Source organism: Zingiber officinale, unplaced genomic scaffold (assembly GCF_018446385.1).
Source record: "Zingiber officinale cultivar Zhangliang unplaced genomic scaffold, Zo_v1.1 ctg75, whole genome shotgun sequence".
NCBI lineage: Eukaryota > Viridiplantae > Streptophyta > Magnoliopsida > Zingiberales > Zingiberaceae > Zingiber > Zingiber officinale.
Window position 1 is genome coordinate 47,143 of NW_024589971.1, and position 18,191 is coordinate 65,333.

At 37.9% G+C, this 18,191-nt stretch overlaps 2 protein-coding genes, 1 long non-coding RNA gene and 1 pseudogene across 6 annotated transcripts; 2 read left to right on the forward strand and 2 right to left on the reverse strand.

The window, feature by feature from the left end:
- Positions 1-1,523: 1,523 nt before the first annotated feature.
- On the forward strand, positions 1,524-2,519 carry LOC122037751 (F-box/kelch-repeat protein At1g15670-like). The gene has a single exon (XM_042597195.1). It carries the CDS (start codon positions 1,524-1,526, stop codon positions 2,517-2,519), a length of 996 nt encoding a protein of 331 aa, XP_042453129.1.
- Positions 2,520-4,130: 1,611 nt separating this feature from the next.
- Positions 4,131-8,683, reverse strand: LOC122037754 (biogenesis of lysosome-related organelles complex 1 subunit 1-like). 4 transcript variants are annotated; one of them, XM_042597197.1, is made up of 4 exons: positions 8,511-8,683; positions 8,315-8,427; positions 6,293-6,498; positions 4,131-4,474 (listed from the first exon to the last, which is right to left on the reverse strand). In XM_042597197.1, the coding sequence occupies exons 2-4, from the start codon at positions 8,412-8,414 to the stop codon at positions 4,385-4,387; spliced, it is 396 nt and encodes a 131-aa protein (XP_042453131.1). In that variant the 5' UTR covers positions 8,415-8,427; positions 8,511-8,683; the 3' UTR covers positions 4,131-4,384. The 4 variants fall into 4 exon arrangements, with proteins under 4 accessions (XP_042453131.1, XP_042453134.1, XP_042453132.1 ...); XM_042597200.1 differs by having other exon boundaries at positions 6,267-6,498; XM_042597198.1 differs by lacking the exon at positions 4,131-4,474 and adding an exon at positions 5,275-5,374.
- Positions 8,684-10,644: 1,961 nt separating this feature from the next.
- On the reverse strand, positions 10,645-11,587 carry LOC122037752 (annotated as a pseudogene).
- Positions 11,588-11,688: 101 nt separating this feature from the next.
- On the forward strand, positions 11,689-14,991 carry LOC122037753. Its single transcript, XR_006127734.1, has 2 exons — positions 11,689-11,821; positions 14,720-14,991. It is a non-coding gene; the product is annotated as an uncharacterized LOC122037753 (long non-coding RNA).
- Positions 14,992-18,191: the final 3,200 nt, after the last annotated feature.

An 18,191-nucleotide genomic window follows, 5' to 3' on the forward strand; every position in this document is an offset into this window, starting at 1 on the left:
TTTTAAATTTTACAAATAATAATTATCTTTAAAATTTAAAAAATAAATAACAAGGATAGAGAAATTCATAAAAACCTCGAAACTAATTAACGATTATTATGTTTTAAAATAAGAGACCAATTATCACATTAATTTTAATACTGTATTAATAATGGTACTTCAAACATCTAAATTTAATAATATTCTATATTTATGACATGAAAAAAATATTAATTAAAATTTATTAATATTCATAAACTACTTTGAAGAATTATATATAAATGTTACTAAAATTTAACAGTTAAAAATTTAATTTATTAAAATTATCTTAAGTCATTAATTTTTATAATTAATTTAAAAAGTTAATAATATTTTTTAATTAGTAAAAATTAATATTTTCTTAGAAATATTTAATTGAAGATGATAATTGATAAGAGTTAAAATAAAAATAATAAAATAGTCAAGCTCCAAAATAATATTTATTTAATAATATTTCTATGAAAAAATGGTATCCAAAAATTAATTAAAGAAAATTTAATTCTGATTCTCTTTATTCCAATCTCAAAACTCTCGTTTTGCAGAATTTAAAAGAAAGCTTGATCATCAACCATGAACCGGATTCGCAAGAATAGTCGCAACAATCATCCAACATTCATTAAAAAAAATTAATAATTTAGGGATGAAAATTAAAATCGCAATAAATATGACGACAAAAATTTTTTGATCAAAATTAGAAACAAAATTTACAACAAAATATTTTCGTCGCAAATTCCCAACGAAAATATTTTCATCTTAAAATTCATCTCAAAAGATTCTGAAACGAATAAATGATTCTTCTCAAAATCTGGGATGAATACAAAATTCATCCCAGATTTTAAAATTTTAAAAAATATTAAAAAAATATTAGGGACGAACCATGGATTCCTCCTTAATTCAGGATTTGTCCCAGAATCATTTTTTAAAAAAAAAAATAATCGGAAGCTTTAAATATGATAATCAGAATATCATATCATGATACAAGTTTTTGTGTTTGTATCATTCTCATTATCTCGCCCCAGAATTTGGGATGAAATTTAGAATAAAAATTATTTTGTTGCAAATTAAATTCAATTTTTGTTGCCAAATTTATTGCAAATTTTATAAAAAAAAATATTCGTTTGGAAAATTTTGTAGGTAAATTAGGGATGACAACCAAAAAATAATTTGTCATCTCTCGAAATATGTTGCTAAATTTACAACAAAACATATATTCATTCCATATATATATATATATAATTTAGCAAATAATAATTTAATTAACAATTAATAAGGAAATATATTTATATGATTATATAAAATTTATTAGATTTTTAAAATTAAAAATAATTTTGTATTATATTTATTATAATAAATCGTTTGACTTGGCTATTTGAGGGTTCATTGAGAATATAAATATCAACCCTAATCGCCGCCGCCTTCTCGCCCCGCCGCTGTCTGCTGTTCGTCCTGGATGCCGTTGTTCTCCAATTTCTCCGACGCAATCATCATTCCGATTTGTTCCGGCCATGAAGCGTTCCCGCCGATCTGTTCCGGCCATGAACCGTTCCCGCCGATTCGTTTGGGCCTTGAAGCGTTCCCGCCGATCCATTCCAGCCATGAAGCGTTCCCGCCGATCCGTTCCGGCCATGAAGCCTTCCCGTGCCCGACGAATCATGACCGTGGAGGCCGAGTTAATTCCAGAGCTGCCGGACTGCCTCGCTCTCGAGTGCCTCCTCCGGCTCCCCTTCCACGCCATACTCGACGCTCGGGCCGTCTGTAAGCGGTGGAAGGAAGAACTCGACTCACCGTCATTCTACCGCATCCGTAAGGCCGACGGTCTCGCCTCTCGCGTCGTCTCGTTGCTCCTCCGAGGCAAGCTCCGGCGCACCGTTGGCAAGTTTCACCTTGCCCTATACGAGCCTGACACGGGCGTCTGCACGATGCGGCAGCTGGCCCCCGACCGCCCCAACCTCAAGATGGGCAGCATTGCCGGGATCGTCGGGCGAGAACTGGTGGTGATGAAAAAGCGCCGTACTGGCGAGGTTCACTTCTACGACCTACTCTCCGGAGCCTGGCGGCCGGGCGCACCAAACCCGGCCCCACAGCGGTCTTTATCTAGGAACGTCTTTAGGGGAGACAAATTGTTTGTGATAGGTGGCAGGGACGGGGGAGGCAAAAAGCTGCGATCTGCACTCGTCTACGACGCCCCCGCCGACACGTGGATTAAGATACCTGATTTGGAGGGTCTGGGAAGTTTACTCGATGGTAGTTTCTACACTAGGTTTTGGAAAAGTAAGGAGGAATACTTCAGTGGGATTCAATGCTGCAGGGAGCAGTTGTTATTAGGCGACGGCGAGGACGATTTGATATTCTACCCGACCGAGGGAGGGAGAGAGATAGTCTTTCCAGAGGAGAATCTCATATTAAATGAGAACGCTTTAGCTAACTTGAGGAAGCATTTAGGAATACTTCCAAATGAACTAGGCCGATATCTTGAATACTTTCACAGCGGCCGGTTGTGAAAATAAGATCACATTATGATATCTCTCAGTTTTTTATGGTATATTAATTATGTCGTATGTTTAAATTATGGATAATAGTACAAAGTCTGGCACTTTATCGTTTATATCATTTACAATTGGTCAAGGAGCACTAGTCTTTTTATTCTAAATGATTTTAGATCATCAAATTTGACTTTCTATTTATTTGTTCTTTGTGTTTGTATGTGAAGAAACGCGCTAGCCATATCAGGTTTACTATGTTATGGCTTCCAGCAATTTATATCATTGAATAGCTATGCACATTCAAGGTAACTCCATCAATAAACAGAACATGAAATCATATTCGGGTGGGCAGCAGCGACTCAGGCAAGGGAGCGGCGGCAAGGAACAGCGGCGAGCAGTAGGCAGGTGGGGGTACAGGGAGTTATCGAATTAAAAACTTATTAAAACTTTAATTTAATTTTGATTAATTAAATAAGAGACTTATTTTCTCTGACCTAATGGAATTATTTTTATTAAAATATATACAAATTTATTTTAAAATTCTAAATAATTTATTACTTGTATATAATATAGTAATTTTGATTACTTATTAATTTTTATTACTTATTAATTTTTATTGGCACCTTCCTTCTCCGTCTCAATCGCATGACCTTCAAATACAATATATAATAATTATTTTTATCACTCTCAGTATATAACTCTCAAATTTAAAATTCATCCCCCGGTGGACAGTGCAAATACTGGTTGGAGAAAGCCATCTTCAGTTCCATCCAGTAAATCAAAAAAGGTTATTCTCTAACTGTTTTACCCGAATTAAATGTTGTAATGGTATTAAAAAAACAGAAATATATTTTTCCTTTTTTCATAACGGGTAATTATTTTTCATACTAGTTGATGTCATCTATTAATTTAGGTTGCAGTAATCTTCCGGTTTTGAATATCATATCATTCTTATTTTTTCCTGTTGCTTGGGGGGATTTTACAGAAGCAGCGGTATGACTAGGGACCTGACGCTGATTTCCTTGAGAGGCAGAAGGCCTACTTCATAGGTCGATGCTTTTGAACTCCCTGTAGAGTTGGTCGAAGAGAAAGATCTTGAATAAGATTAACAAAATACCAGTTTAACCTTAACACTTTGTAAAGTTACCGTACCCATCTCTCTTTTTGACATGTCAATATTTTCAACTCCCATGCAGCGGAGGTTAGTTTGGGCAAAGCTAATGTTACTATGATCCTCCTGTAAACCATACCCATAACCATCAGCATCTTCCCTAATAAAATGGTTCAGCTTCTTCTGAATTACGAGTTCATCTCACTTATTATTACGAGGAAAACTTATAGGCAAGATCTGAATGGATGAAGTAGCAATTGCTCTGCAGCTCCAAATGGGAAACGTTCAAGTCAGATGCATGTTTGTTGCTTGTAGAATACTGTCAAGGGAGTTTGGGCCCATATTAGCATAACCACCACTGATAAACACAAGACTGAACACTCTATACAGCCTCAGTGATATTGTAGAGTATTTGACTTTGTTATTGACAACTTCAATACAATCTATTTCCATGTTTCACACTTGTAGACCTGGATCAAAGTGGTTGATTTAAGTGAAAGAACTGGGAAACGGGAAACTTTTTGGTGTGTCTGTGTGACAAATTTGTTTATTTTTTTTAAGCTAGCTGTTAGGTATAACACAATCGTAGACCATTTCTGACAAACTTGGGATTAACAATTGCAATGTTAAATAATAACAGTGGAGATAACACAAATTGTTTACAGCTTAGAACTGAAAGATCTTGTCTAAGGAAATGTACATTAGTAGAGTTTTGGAACCTCAATGTTGACATGGTCCCGAACATTTGGGGACGGTTGTAGGGGCACTTGGCTCATATCTGGTGGATATTTCGAATAGCTGCATTTATGGTTTTACAGTCAAAATCCATGATCTTCATCCAGTTCTCAAAATCACCAATTTCCTGGAACAAAATAAAAAACACAAGAAATATTAAGAGAGTTTAGCCTACACTTCTACCAGACCCACCCAAAATGATCGACGGAACACTTGATCAAGTTAGCATCACAGGTGAGAATATAGAATAGATCAGACTAGAATGCCAACAAACTTGCTCAAGGTTGTGGTAGAAAATATTTTAGGTTACGAAGTTTCCCTATCAACTCAACAAATTGTGCATCATGCTAACAATCTACTAAATTGGATACTGAATTAAAGAAGAAATCATCCATCTAGAATTTGTCCATATAATTTCAACTTTACATACAATATTTCTTCAACACTAAGCATGGATCACAACTATCAACAATGACTATCTATTAAACATGCCTATTGGATTTTCTGATCCTTGCATCTCCTCACATCACAAAATCCTACTGTGCAACAATCTGCAAAAGAATGATAGATTCAAATCGAATATGAAGATAAGTTTCTAGGGTGTGTGATAATTGGAAGCTCTTTAGCTTAAAGAAAATTTTTACAAGACTACAGTATGACTTGCTATGCTTTATGAATTATGGATAGTAGATTTTGTGTTGTTACAAAACAACATGAAAACATTACTATATATATGAGAATATTAAGATGGACGAGTGGAGATACTAGATTGCATTAAAAAGATACTAATATATGATAAGTCACTTGAGTGTAGCTCCAATAGATGATAAAATGAGATAAAATAAATTGAGAGAGTATGAACATGTTTAAAAAAAAGGTAGATCCGTTACCTTAGCGGCCCCCCTAGTGCCGGCCCCACGGATATGGATAGGCGCATGACGGGGTAAATCCCAGGTCGTCAGTTCCCGAGAATCGACCCCTAGCCATTACGCCAGAGATACCATGCGCCCACCGTCTGCGCTACGCCCTGGGGGCGAGTATGAACATGTTTAAAGGTACCACAGTGAGAAGAGGAGAATCTGTTTGGGTGAAAGGTATAAAAGACAGAGGGAAACCAAATAAACAATTTAATTAATTTGAACATTACTGATGGCATGGCCTTAAATTGAGTTCAATATAGGAATAACATGTAACTGACCCCAATAATCAAGACAAACACGGCTTGATGTGGTGTGTGTGAAAAACTGCTTCATATTTCAGTCACTAACTACAACATTTCTTTCCACACTAGCAAACATCAGTAGCTTACATCCATTGTCATCTGAGAAGTAATAATAGAACCTATAGAAGAATTAAATATCTCTCTCTTCAGAGTTAACAATGTGCTCCTAATTACTTATTTTTCTTCAAGTTAAAAACAGTGGAAGCAGAAGTAGAAGTCGGAGCAAAAGCAGAAAAACAGAAACAAGCCACATAAAGAAGAATGAAGCAAAATATATAAGATCATCTGTTGTTTAATTTACAATCATATTGGATAAAGTTGTTTCCATGTGACCTAGTGGTCACGGGTTCAAGTCGTGGAAACAACCTCTTGTAATGCAGGGTAACACTGTGTACAATATATCTTTCCTCGGGACCCTGTGCGCAGGATGCCCTTTATCGTACAAAATGAAAAGAAGAAACAAGTCTAATTTAACTTCGGAGAGATGATTAATCAAACTGTAGTTCAGTGCAAATGGACATCACTCAAGTTATGTTCAAATGTATCCCAGACTGTGGAGGAGATAGATACAGCCATTTAAAACAACTAGTTTTTGTCAAAATAACTTTTATTAAACTCAGGATTTGAAACAATTAGAAAGGTGCAAAAAATTGATGCAACTGCCATTGTCAATGTACATGAAAATATTATGACATACTTTGTAATTCAGTGAGGATAGAGCACCTTTATAACAGTGTTCATTGCATGGGAAGCTGCAAGCCATTGGTCTGTTTGCTTTTTATAACGCATAATTGTACTAACTAAAGCACGAATTTCAAGTTCAATTCGTTTCTCATTTATAAATGTGCCTTCAACTTTTCCATTAACAGTCTCAACCAGAAGCTCGGAAACTCGTATAGCAGTTTGTAAAGCATCCTTCTTAGCTTTATCTGCAAGGGGAAAAAGCATTACAGAACTCAATGAAAACTCTTAGTTATTCTCTTAGATATAAAAGCAATAGTCTCAATCAAATATATAGTTATATATCATTGTCAAGTTACATTCATCCCAACTACTTGGGGTTGCTGCTTGAATAAAAATATTGCTTGAACTTGTGATGTAGGTATCTTCTATCTTTTCCCTGATTTCCTGAAAAGAATGAAACTGGACAGATCTGGGAGTCACTACTACACACAACCATTTTATTTTTCATGATTCAGATGTTAAAAAGTATCAAGTTCTAAGATAAAGTTTAGGCCCTGGAAGTTGGTTGATCAAAATTAGTCAAATTGGAATTATCATTGTGCGCCAAAATTTGACAAAATTAACTCTCTCCAAACTAATCTGAATTTGGGGCCTGGAAGAAAATATGCAGTGATCCTTGTGATTAATGATAAACATGGTGAATAACTATTAATGTAATTGGCCAAAGAAGGCATCGTATGCATTTTATCAATAAAGAATCCAAATTGTGGCAGATTATTCAAAAAGGAACTTGTAAAATAAGCAGAGAAGAAAGTCTAAGTTATTAAAGTGGAGACATGTCAACAACCACCGATCACTTGATTGAGATCTCTTAGATTGGAAATAATGTGTCTGGATTGGGAATTCAAAAAAGTCAAGAACGAATTTGTTTCCATGTTGAGTACATTAAAGTAAATCAGATTTCTTTCTTGTTTGGCATGCCCGTTCTCAGCCCTCTCTCATCTGCAACTGTAAAAACTGCTTTTTTTCATTGAAGAGGATAGGAAGATGAAAAGGTCAAAACCCCATGTAAGAAATTCATTTTCTTTCCCTCAGTAGATTCCAAGACATTGGTAGATTCTGAGTTTTTTCTCACTAGTGAATTCCACCAAGCTGAAGGTGGTCTCCTAATTTTCTTGCCTTATTGTTTCTTTCTTTAAGGTAATATTCTCAAGAGATTTGTTGTTTTTATTTGGAGTCTAGTGGTTTTATTGATGAAGTTAATTGCTACTTAGTTCATGTTCATTTTGAGAATGTCATGTAATTTTGTATTGGTTAACTTTTCCATTTCTCGTTGTATTACCTATGACAGTGGTATTTTGTTTTGTCCATAGTTTCATCCTTTAACACTTGATTCAGACTTCATGCCTATATAGTGGTTAGACTGATATCTAATCAGCTAAAAGATCGGTCTAAATCAAACTGTCTGATAGAGGTACCAAGTAAAAGGCAAAGCCTGCACAACTATGGTGAAGAAGCTGGATGCAATTAAGAATGTGCATCCACTTCTTGTAATGAGAGGGCATAAAAGAGAATATCAGACATTAAACTTTGAGCTAGTATTTTCTTTATGGCCTGCTTCCTAAAAGCTTCTCAAAATCAGTTCCAGCCACTTACAACCAGCAGGCTGGAGTTCAAAATGTTACTAAAATTTTACATGTGAGCATCAAGAAAAATATAATCAGATAAGTTTAGAAATGGAAGCTTAAACTTGCCTCAAACAAATTCTTTCCCGATACCAATCATAACAAATACATGTTAAAGCTATCTAAACTCGACATAACATATAGGATTGATCATTCTGTTTGTCATGCACTCAAGTTTTTCTGGACAACGGATTCCAATGTCCTCAAAGAAAAGAAAAGTTTGATAAATATTTTTTTTTAACAATCTGAATTTCACGCTACAAATCTTGAATGGCCAGAAGAAATCGAACAAAACTCACGACGGGATCATCAAGCAATGACAAATTATGAAAATATGGACTACCAGAGAACAAGGAGTGACTAGTTGGAGATAAACCTGTTTTCTCTCTGATGCAAATTGACCTTCGTTGATGTTCCTGGACGATCTGTAGAAGCGACGATTCCAAACTTCCCACCTCTGTCTTCACACCCTCCATTGCTCCGGGAATCCTAAACGAATGTCTTGCGCAGTCATAGCCACACGGCTCATTGAGAAACCAAAACAAAAAGGGGTTAAAAATTCAAAAACAAACCAAAACAAGGAAGTGAAAGAGGCGGCGACGGCACGTGAAGCAGCGGCGCAGTATTTCTTCTCTCCGGAGGCGAAAATGATCGGCTAGAGATTACCGGAGGCCGCAGCAGGAACGAGCGCAGACACAGGCGTGGGCAGATCCGATTTGGGGAAAACAAATGGTCCGATTAATCCCTTTTCGGGCTTGTACTTGGACTTTCAGTATTTAGTTTAATGTATTTAGATTTATCGATAAAAAAATAGTTCGAGCTATAGACTTTCAATTGACCAATAAATTTAAATGAATTTTCAGATATATATATATATATATATATAATTTTTCATCATTGTGATAATTTTATGCTTAATTTGATCAAAATATCTTTAAACTATTTTTTTATATAAAATATGTAGTTTAATATTCGGATCATTCAACACCAATAATCCCGTTCGGAATCTGAGTCAGATGGAGACCGGTTATGCTATTGCTAATGTTGACGGAAGGCAACAGAGACTTTCCACAAGTACAATGTTGCACAGGCAAGTTCCACGGGCTGCTGACAGGGGGTGATGACGAGGATCCAAGAGCGGGACTTCCCTGCGCACACTCAGACGAGCACCCCTCCACGTTAGGGACCAAGAACTAAGGAAAAAATCCCCGGAGCAGGCCCTCCGACGCTCAAGTCAGGTACTTTTTCCCCAGAAGAACAATAAAATTATAGAAAGTAAAAGATAGATGCGAAAAGGTGAGAGAGAGTACCTGCGTAAGGGAGAGGACACCCCTTTTATATGACAATGTGTACTTCTGGTTTCTAACAACTGTCAGGGAATGTCGGATGTCAGACCCTATCTAGGAGTCTGGGAATAAGTGACGCGTGACATCCTATCATAGGTTACAGGAAGGTTCTTCTAGCAATGAGTCACGAACCATTATAATATACCCTGACACACAACGATTATTCTCTGACAGGCGGTTACGATTCTCTTGCTTAATTGTCGTGTAGTGACCTATCGACCTGAAGGGAGAAGCTCTTGCTGACTAGCCTTCTGAGGACTGAGCTGGGGCATAACTGTGTACCCTATGAGAAGATTCATCCAGGAAATCCCTATCGGTCTATCCCAACCAGTATATTTTGACATGTAAGTCTTAGTTTGTAAATCTTGACCTGCATAGCCTGACAGATAAATCTTGCCCTCTAACTCCTGACCTGCATGGCCTGACCAGCAAGCCACGTCCTGTAAATCCTGACCTGGTTTATCAAGTTCTCATATGTATACGTCTGTTATGCGAAAACTTGCTCGGTAGAAATGATTCCTTCCCCTTCTTCCTTATTCCTGATGTTATCACTCTGCCTTCTTGACCTGATCATCCTGACCAGTTCATCTGTTCATATTCCTGACCTGGACCTCTTACTCGAGCGACCTATCTGAGTTCCTAACCTGGACATCCTGACCGAGCATTAACCCTGAACTCCTGATCCGAGCCTTTTGCCTGAGTACCCCGTCTTAATTCCTGACCTGGGACTCCCGGCCAAGTGTTAGCTGGGTAATGACCCTTAAACATTATCACTTCTCAGTGAGATGATACATCTTCTTAACTGTTGACTGTATGTCGTCTTGACTTCTGACTATAGCGTTCTCTTGACTTCTGACTGTCACATCTCCTTGACTTCTGACTACCACGTCCCTTGACTTCTGATTGTCACACCCTCTTGACTTCTGACTGTCACGTCTCCTTGACTCCTGATTGTCACGTCTCCTTGACTCCTGACTGTCACACCCCGACTCCTGACTACCACGCCACCTTGACTTCTAACTGCCACGTCCCCTACTTCTGACTGTCTCATCTCCTTGAATGGGCCTATCTTTATGCACCGTATCAACCAACTAAATCATTAGATGTAGCCGATTTGTGCTCACCCCGTAGGCCGATTTGTGTGTGTGTGTGTGTGAACCATAGCAGCTTTTAATTACGGTCATTTGGGCTGGCAAACAATTTTATTGATCTAATTAATCACATCGATTATCAGAAATCCTAGTCACAGCGGGTGCTAATTAAGGATGCAACCACGGCCATGGCACAGATACAACCATGCTCTGTCTGTACTATATATAGATGGCTAGATTGACACGTGTAGGAGAACCAAGCTGATTACTTAGAATTGGGCATGGGACTCGAAGGTCTGGCCGAACTGCCACCCGGCGGGGACGACGTTCCAGGCGGCCACGCTCCTACCGTCGCTGGCCGTCACCTTGAACGAAAGGCTCTTCCTGACGAGTACGCATTACTTTGCCAGTTCTTCCCCCAATTCCGCGACATCGCCTCCCATCCACGCCCCACACCCTTGATCGCCACCGCCCGAACGTCGCCGGCGCCGCCCACGTTGCTCACCAGCACCAGATTGAAGTAGGTGTATCCGCCGATCGTGAACCTTATTCCCCCTTTTTTCACGCACGCCACCCTAAACTACAAGCGTATATTTACTTTGAGCTTCTTGTTGGGCACTGTTCGACGAAATGTTACAACAGGATTTAAACTGCGGACACAAAATGTTCGTCGAAATGTTTGCCTATTTAGCTTGCCTTCTGAAGGCGACGGGGACGATGCCGGCTCGGTATTGTGCGATGTGGAGGAAGGCCGGCTGGGACATGTCGAAGTACGGGCGGGGAGGGTTGCACCAGCCGCCGTCGTTGCTGGGGAGAGCGGAGTTAGGCGGGCAGAAGTTGGTGGCCGTGACGACGATGGAGCCCGGAAGACACCACCGAGGGTCGTCGTTGCACCTAAGCTCGTAGCAAGCGCCGCAACTGAGCCCATCGTTGAACAGCACCGTGCTCAGCGCCGCCGTGTTGGTTCCGTAGCCCCGGACGTAGAGGTTCCCGTACCCGCACGCACCTCCTGCAAACACTTCCATCAGTAATTATTTCAGCAACATAACAAACTTAAATTATCTCACCCATGGTGCCGGAGGCATCTCCCCCTCCGTAGAACGTGGCGTGCGCACTCTGCCAGTTTCCGAAGCCGTCGCCTGAGGTTGCAGAGATGAGGAAACAAAACGAACAGAGCAAGAAGAAGCAGGTGTGACGAAGTGACAATGCCATTGTATTGGACAAGACCCGCGCACTGAAGGTGTTTGACGGTATGCTGGAGAGAAAGCGATAAGTAGATTTAATTTATAGGAGAAGATGGAGAAAAGGTTAGAGGCTACTTGTCATGTGTGGGAGTGAGAGCATAGGTGGGCACAGTGAGGGGGAGCGTGAACAAGCGTAGATGACATGCCGGCGTTAGAGAGATACCACCAACTGCTGATGCTGCATGGCCCTGGGCACTGTCAGGTATGTTGTCACCTTGTAGTGCGTGGGCCATCTCATGCTCAATGCTCATTATCCATCGAGGAATTTTTTAGCTCAATTTTTTGCTATATTAATAGGTGTTTTTATTACTAGATGGATTCTTACAGGAATATATTTCAATTGACTGTTTTTTTTTGTCAATGTCATATTTTATAGAATCTTGATCATTTGATGCAAATTCGTCATCTCTCATTCTCAGTAACTTTACATTCATCTCTAATTCTCTTCTTTAGTTCACCACCCAATCCATTATTCACATCTTTCATTTTCTACTCTCAAGTTCCTATTGTATTTCACTTTTTTGATGGCACCAAATCAATAACATCAATGAGGATATGGATATATTGCCTATAATATAACAATGACGATGAAGGATCATAGTAGCTTGCAGCCTACAGCTACACCATTCCTACAACAAATCATGATCCTCAAGTTTCAACCATATTGTAGCCTATAACTAAATCAATGATCTTCTACTGCCTATAACTAAATCAATGAGGTCATAGGATATCATGTTGTATCACTGCCAACTAGAGCTAAACCGATAATATCAATCCTTTTCAGAAGATCAAGATGCAACATCAGTCATCAGCTACAAGTCATTCCAAGGTGTCTTGGCATTGGATTTGTACAATTGAAGTCACTAAGGCAGTGTAATAACACTATCTGATGGCTATGCCTGTAAGACAGAATGTATATTCATTAATCCATGTGCTCCTGTTTGCTGTGTTTTTTTTTAAAAAAAAAAATCATGTGACTAATCATGGAATTTCTTATTTTACATGCATTCTTTAATATATATATATATATATATGTCCCAACTTAGGTTTGTGCCTTGGCTTGATAAGGATTAGCCCTTATTGCTTGACCCGACCTATGGACCAAGTTAGGCATGATAGGTCACTATTTTTTTCTTAATAGGCTGTGTCAAAAAGGTATGACTCAGATCACGTCAGATTAGGTTGGATCACCTATGACTTAGCCTATTTAACATCTCTACTTGAACTTGTGTTGGGTTATGGAATTGGCATGAGATTGTCCCTAGTTAGGCCTGCCTTGACATGATTGAAGTTGTGCATGATCAAACATGGCCCAATTGGAGTTAGGTAGTCTCATGTATCCCCTTGCTCATGTGATTTAACTTGTGTCAATTTTTAAGGAAACCAAGGATAGGATTTCTCTCACCCTTACCAAAGATGTTTGTTTTGTTGTCTTTGCTCTACCATTTGTCTATAAGCAAGTTCGAGCAAGGGGTTACATGGTCAAGTCGTTTGCAAAAAGTAATGCACCTTTTGTTGGGATCATTTGCAAAGATAGATTAGTTTTTTCCCTTCAAAATAGTTATCAATATGTATCATTATGAACTAATTAATTGAAAGTGTAGATTTATATTCAAATGATTGCATGCTCATTATTCAATAGAATACACCTTTTGTATCTCCTTATTTTCTCTTACAGTTTACTCCTTTTTATTAGCGACTAAAAGTTTTATTATTGTCAAAAATGTCTAAAATTTTGTCTTCCTGCAAAAAGTCTCATAATTTAGTTTGACAAAATGTTCTTGGAAGTCTACCTTTCTTATTGTCAAAATATTTTTTAAATGGAAAGTTTTATGTCTATCTTTAAGTGCTTCCTTATGATCTTAAAATTTACCTCTGTAAACATGACCTCTTATTTTCACTATTTGGTAGGATTTTGAAATTCCTTGGGACTTTTCCAAACGAAAGAAGTGCATATATAAAATGACTGAGGCATTTTGCAAAAAAAAGTGTTGGCTGTTTTGAAAGGTTTTTATGAAGTCATTATCATTAGGGACTAACTAATTCATTTATCCGTTTCCTTGAAGTGAATCATTGTAAAAATATTGTTAAAGGATTTTTTTTTTAACAAACAAAAGTTGCAATGAATTTGTTGTAGCTGATGTTGAGAAGTTGATAAGAAGGATGAACCACCATGCGAAGAGCACATGGTGTTGCGGCCGATACTACTCTTCCGTTGTCATTATATTCAAGCATTCTAGCAAACAATGAAAGATGATGAGCGTATTTATGGGAATTGCTTTTTATTGTTTGATGTGACATATGGCTAATTAAACCGGACAAAATTGGAAGATGTTGTGTCAAAATCTTCTATTTATAAATCTTTAATTGATGGAAACATACTTCCTACCTCCATAACAAGTTCAATATTCTTAATTAGTAAACAATAATTCATGGGCCCAAAGTTTGTATGAACGATGAAACAGGAAATTCATTTCTGTAAATGCACTACTTGTCCCAATGAGTTATAGAATTCAGAGGCTTTTTTCGATATCAGAGTTTCTTTTTCTTTTAATAATTTTAAGAAAATAAATTTGGTATTATTCTAGGATTGTATTTAACTAAGACATCTGGAACTTAAATTATGAATTAATTTTTAAATTCTAGTTTAGCCATGATCATTTGAATAATTTTGAAGGTAGAATCTGAACACCTATCACTATTGATCTCTTCTAAAGTTCATTTTCATTTATGACATTCAATAATTCTTGATGCATTTGTGGCTTTCTGCTCTAGTAGTAGTGTTTGCTCCACAGCCTTAGCCTTAACCACGATGCAAGTGTTTCTTAGTTGTATTGTTATGCTAATTGGTAACAGTTAGCAAAGATTTCAGTGATTCTCATATTCAGAATAATTTTTAGAATAGTGTCACAAAGTTTACAATTGGCCAGTTTTCCAATGCTCGTCTGATGTAATGAAAGAAAGTGTAAATTATATGTATACTGTAATTCTGTTGGAAAATTTCACTTCCCTTTAATCCATAATTCAATTTATTTAATATAAGTTTATACATATTGTATTTTCTAAGTTTGTACAGATCTTTCTGCATCTTTTTGCTTAGGTAAGCCAGTAAGCTGGAGGATGTTCTAAATCCAGAGAAAAGGCAGTTGGAAAAGTTTGCACCTGTATGAAAAAGGTTAACATCAAGCTTTCAGTCTGCGATTGTCACCTACTGTCTTCAGCAACGCAATGGGGGTGGTAACACAATTGCTCGGTTGCTTCCCATAGTTCGAAATGCAGCATTCTTGAGACCATATTTTCTGAAGGGCATGTGTAAACTTCTTGTGAGATGTCGGAATGTTATGTAAAATTTTGATATAAACCATGTTTGCTCCACCTTGAGAGGGAATGTTTCGGATGGAGAAGTTTACATTTTTTTTCTATTCCATTTTCATTCAATTTGTTGTTGTTATTTGCATGAAAAGCACCAAACTTTGTTCCCTGTTCACTAAACATGGGTATGCACTTTGGAGATCAAATCCTCTAATTCTCCATCCCTGGTCCCTTCCTATCCCTTCTACAATTTGCACGTTAGATCGTATCGGAATTCAATTAAAATTGATTGTGATCTCTCCTGATTTTATTTTTCTACCTAAGTTATAATTTAGGTTGATGCAGACAGTCACCAACAGTTTTTGATCGTCTGTTTCGATCCAAACTATAATTTAGATGAGAAGGTGAATTCAAGGAAGATCACAGTCAATTTTGACTGAATTTCGACCATGATCTGACATGCAAATTACGGAAAGAACTAGAAGGGGATCAAGAATTACGGATTAAAGGATCTGAATCATACACTTTGCTTCATGTTAGCTGAGTGGATCAATTCTTTTTTTGTTCTGATCTACCATTCAGATTGAGCAGAGGCGACCTGACCCAAGGCATGATTATGTCGAGGTCATACCAGCCCGATATGGGCTTGGGTCAGGCCTCACTTAAGTATTTCTAAATATAATTTAAAATAATGGAAAAAATATTTTTTAGAAAATGGTTAGAAAATATCTGAAAAAAATTGTATAAAGATAGATTTTTGTTGTCTAACAAAATATTTATATGATTTATTGTTCTTTTTATTCTTTAATTTTTTAGATATTTTTTTTTATTTTTTTTTTACCATTTATTAAGAAAAAATAGATAGGTTCAGGCTTATGTGGCTTGAGCACAACTCAATCAGGTCTAGCGTGGCCCATGCACTGCTCAATCAGGCTCGGCTGGTTATATCTGATACCCATAACGGATAGGGTTCAGTAGGCCGATCAAGTTTGGGCCTTTCCGGCTCAGTCAACTAATATATGCTTCTTCTAGACGAAATAATGGCACGATAGTTATCCTCTGTGGATCAAATATCCAATTGGCATTCCTGTTTTAACTTTAGAGAAAATGCACCTTGAAATGGCCATACGAATTCCTTCCAACTGAGATGGGTTGTTGTGCTACTCATTACATGAATTTAGTGGGCATGAGTAATGAGCCATCATTACATGAAGGGCATGACCGCATGAGTAATGAGTCCTTCTTACATGAATTCAGTGGGCATGAGTCATGAGCCTTCATTACATGAAGGGCATGAGTAATAACCTTCATTAATTACATAAATTCAGTGGGTGTGTAATGAGCCTTCATTACATAAATTCAGTGGGTAAATCATGAGCCTTATGTTTTTGACACTCAAATTCATGAAACCAGTGAGCTCGATGAGCCTGATTTTGGTGCAATGAAGACTCCGTCATCTCCGCCAAAGGCCCGGGACGCAGAAGCTACGGCTACTGGCGGAGATGGCGGCGTCTACATTGCATACTAAGAGAAAACAACGGCGATGATTTCAAGATTAATACAACATGAATTAAAAACGATGTGTTATATTCGAGTCTTTTTAGAGTAGTGAATGTGAGGAGAGAATGTGGTCGCTTGAGAGTAGTAAAGTAATCACTATAAAAAGGTATTTATTGTGTTAGTCAAGTAGGCTCAAAAGTAAAGGTTAGTTGGAGCATGTCATTTGAACATTGATCATGCTCAAACTTGCTACTATAATCATTCATAAACATAGTAACAAAACCTTATAGATATTATCTGAAAAGATATATAGCATTCAACCATTGAGTGGATAAATCACATCTGTTTGGGGATGACATCCACAGTTTGAAATAAAAATGAGTCCCCAATGGAAGTCTATAAGAGAAGAATGGAGTTTTCAAATGCAGAGCCAACATGAGTGATCACAAACCCATATATATCTTCAGCTTCAGACGTTCAGCCTTCTCCATCAATTTATCGATCTCTGGTGAGCTCACCGCGGTATCCAACTAGCCGTTGATCTTCTTCAGTTGTGACAACACTGCTGTGATCTCCATCCATGTCTATTTTTCCCCCGAACAATCGGAATCCCACATCGATCGCTTCCTCAATAAACTTCACAAACCAAAGTTGCATCTCTCTTGTGAGAGTCTTAGCAAGCTCCAAAGTTTTAACCAACTCATGACCGCTGCTCCAAGTGTTTGTTGTTGTAGGCAAAACTCTTGAGTGGTTGTTCCTAGTAGGAATTCCAAGTGATTGCCTCTTCGATGACGATGTCTTTGAACATTCCAACTGTGGGATTTCCAGTCTATCAGAAGCCTTTCGGCTTTCTCCTTGGTAAGTTCTCAGGTCCTTGACTCAATAAATGCAGAACTTGAAGGTCTATGGCTAATGCTGCCTCAACCCATAGAGTCCCCAAACTGCTATGCTCAGTTGGCACAGCATCCTTCCGCCCTTCAGAATTATGATTAGCACACAGTGAATCGGCAACAACAATCCACCTCGAAACAATGGATGCCCTGTGTCAATTAAAAAATAAAACTTTCGTAGGATCTGATCAATCCGATGTAAGTTAGGTACTTGGTACCAATTAAAAAATAATAATAATAAAGTTTAGATAAATGGCTGATGAGTCCTCCGCTACAAACGTTTCTTAATCTATCCTATCATGATAGGTGAAAAATTTTCATACAACCCATCGATCACTACTAGTTCAATTTCTATTATTTGAATTTTTAAATTTTATTTTATAAGGTAAATAAGACTTGAAATACAACTTTTTGTGTATAATTCAGGTATGGCTCGAAACAGCTTCTTCTAACAGATGTGGTCCAGTATGACTAGAAAAGCCATTACGAGCTCAACACAGATGCATGGCTGAATGACGAGGCTGAACACTTCATCTCCCAATGTAACCGAGTTGTTCACCTGCTTGTGACTCACCAAAGCCACCTCCTCGCCCTGGCTGTCTAGGATCTTGCAGTTTCTTGCTCTGAAACAGCCTTCGGTTCTGAAGCTGGGGGCAGGAGCATGGTTGGTGGAGCTGTCCATGAACACCTCTGCTTTCTCAGACCCAGGAAGAATCGACTGCCTTCTCATTGAAAATGCTTGAGTTCTGCAACCTGCTTCTTCCGTTCCATCCTCATTTTTGAATCCCCTCCATGTGTTATGCATGCTCAAGATCTGTAGATGCTCCAGGCATTGTCGTAAGTGTTCTTTTATTATTTACTGAAGAGTGA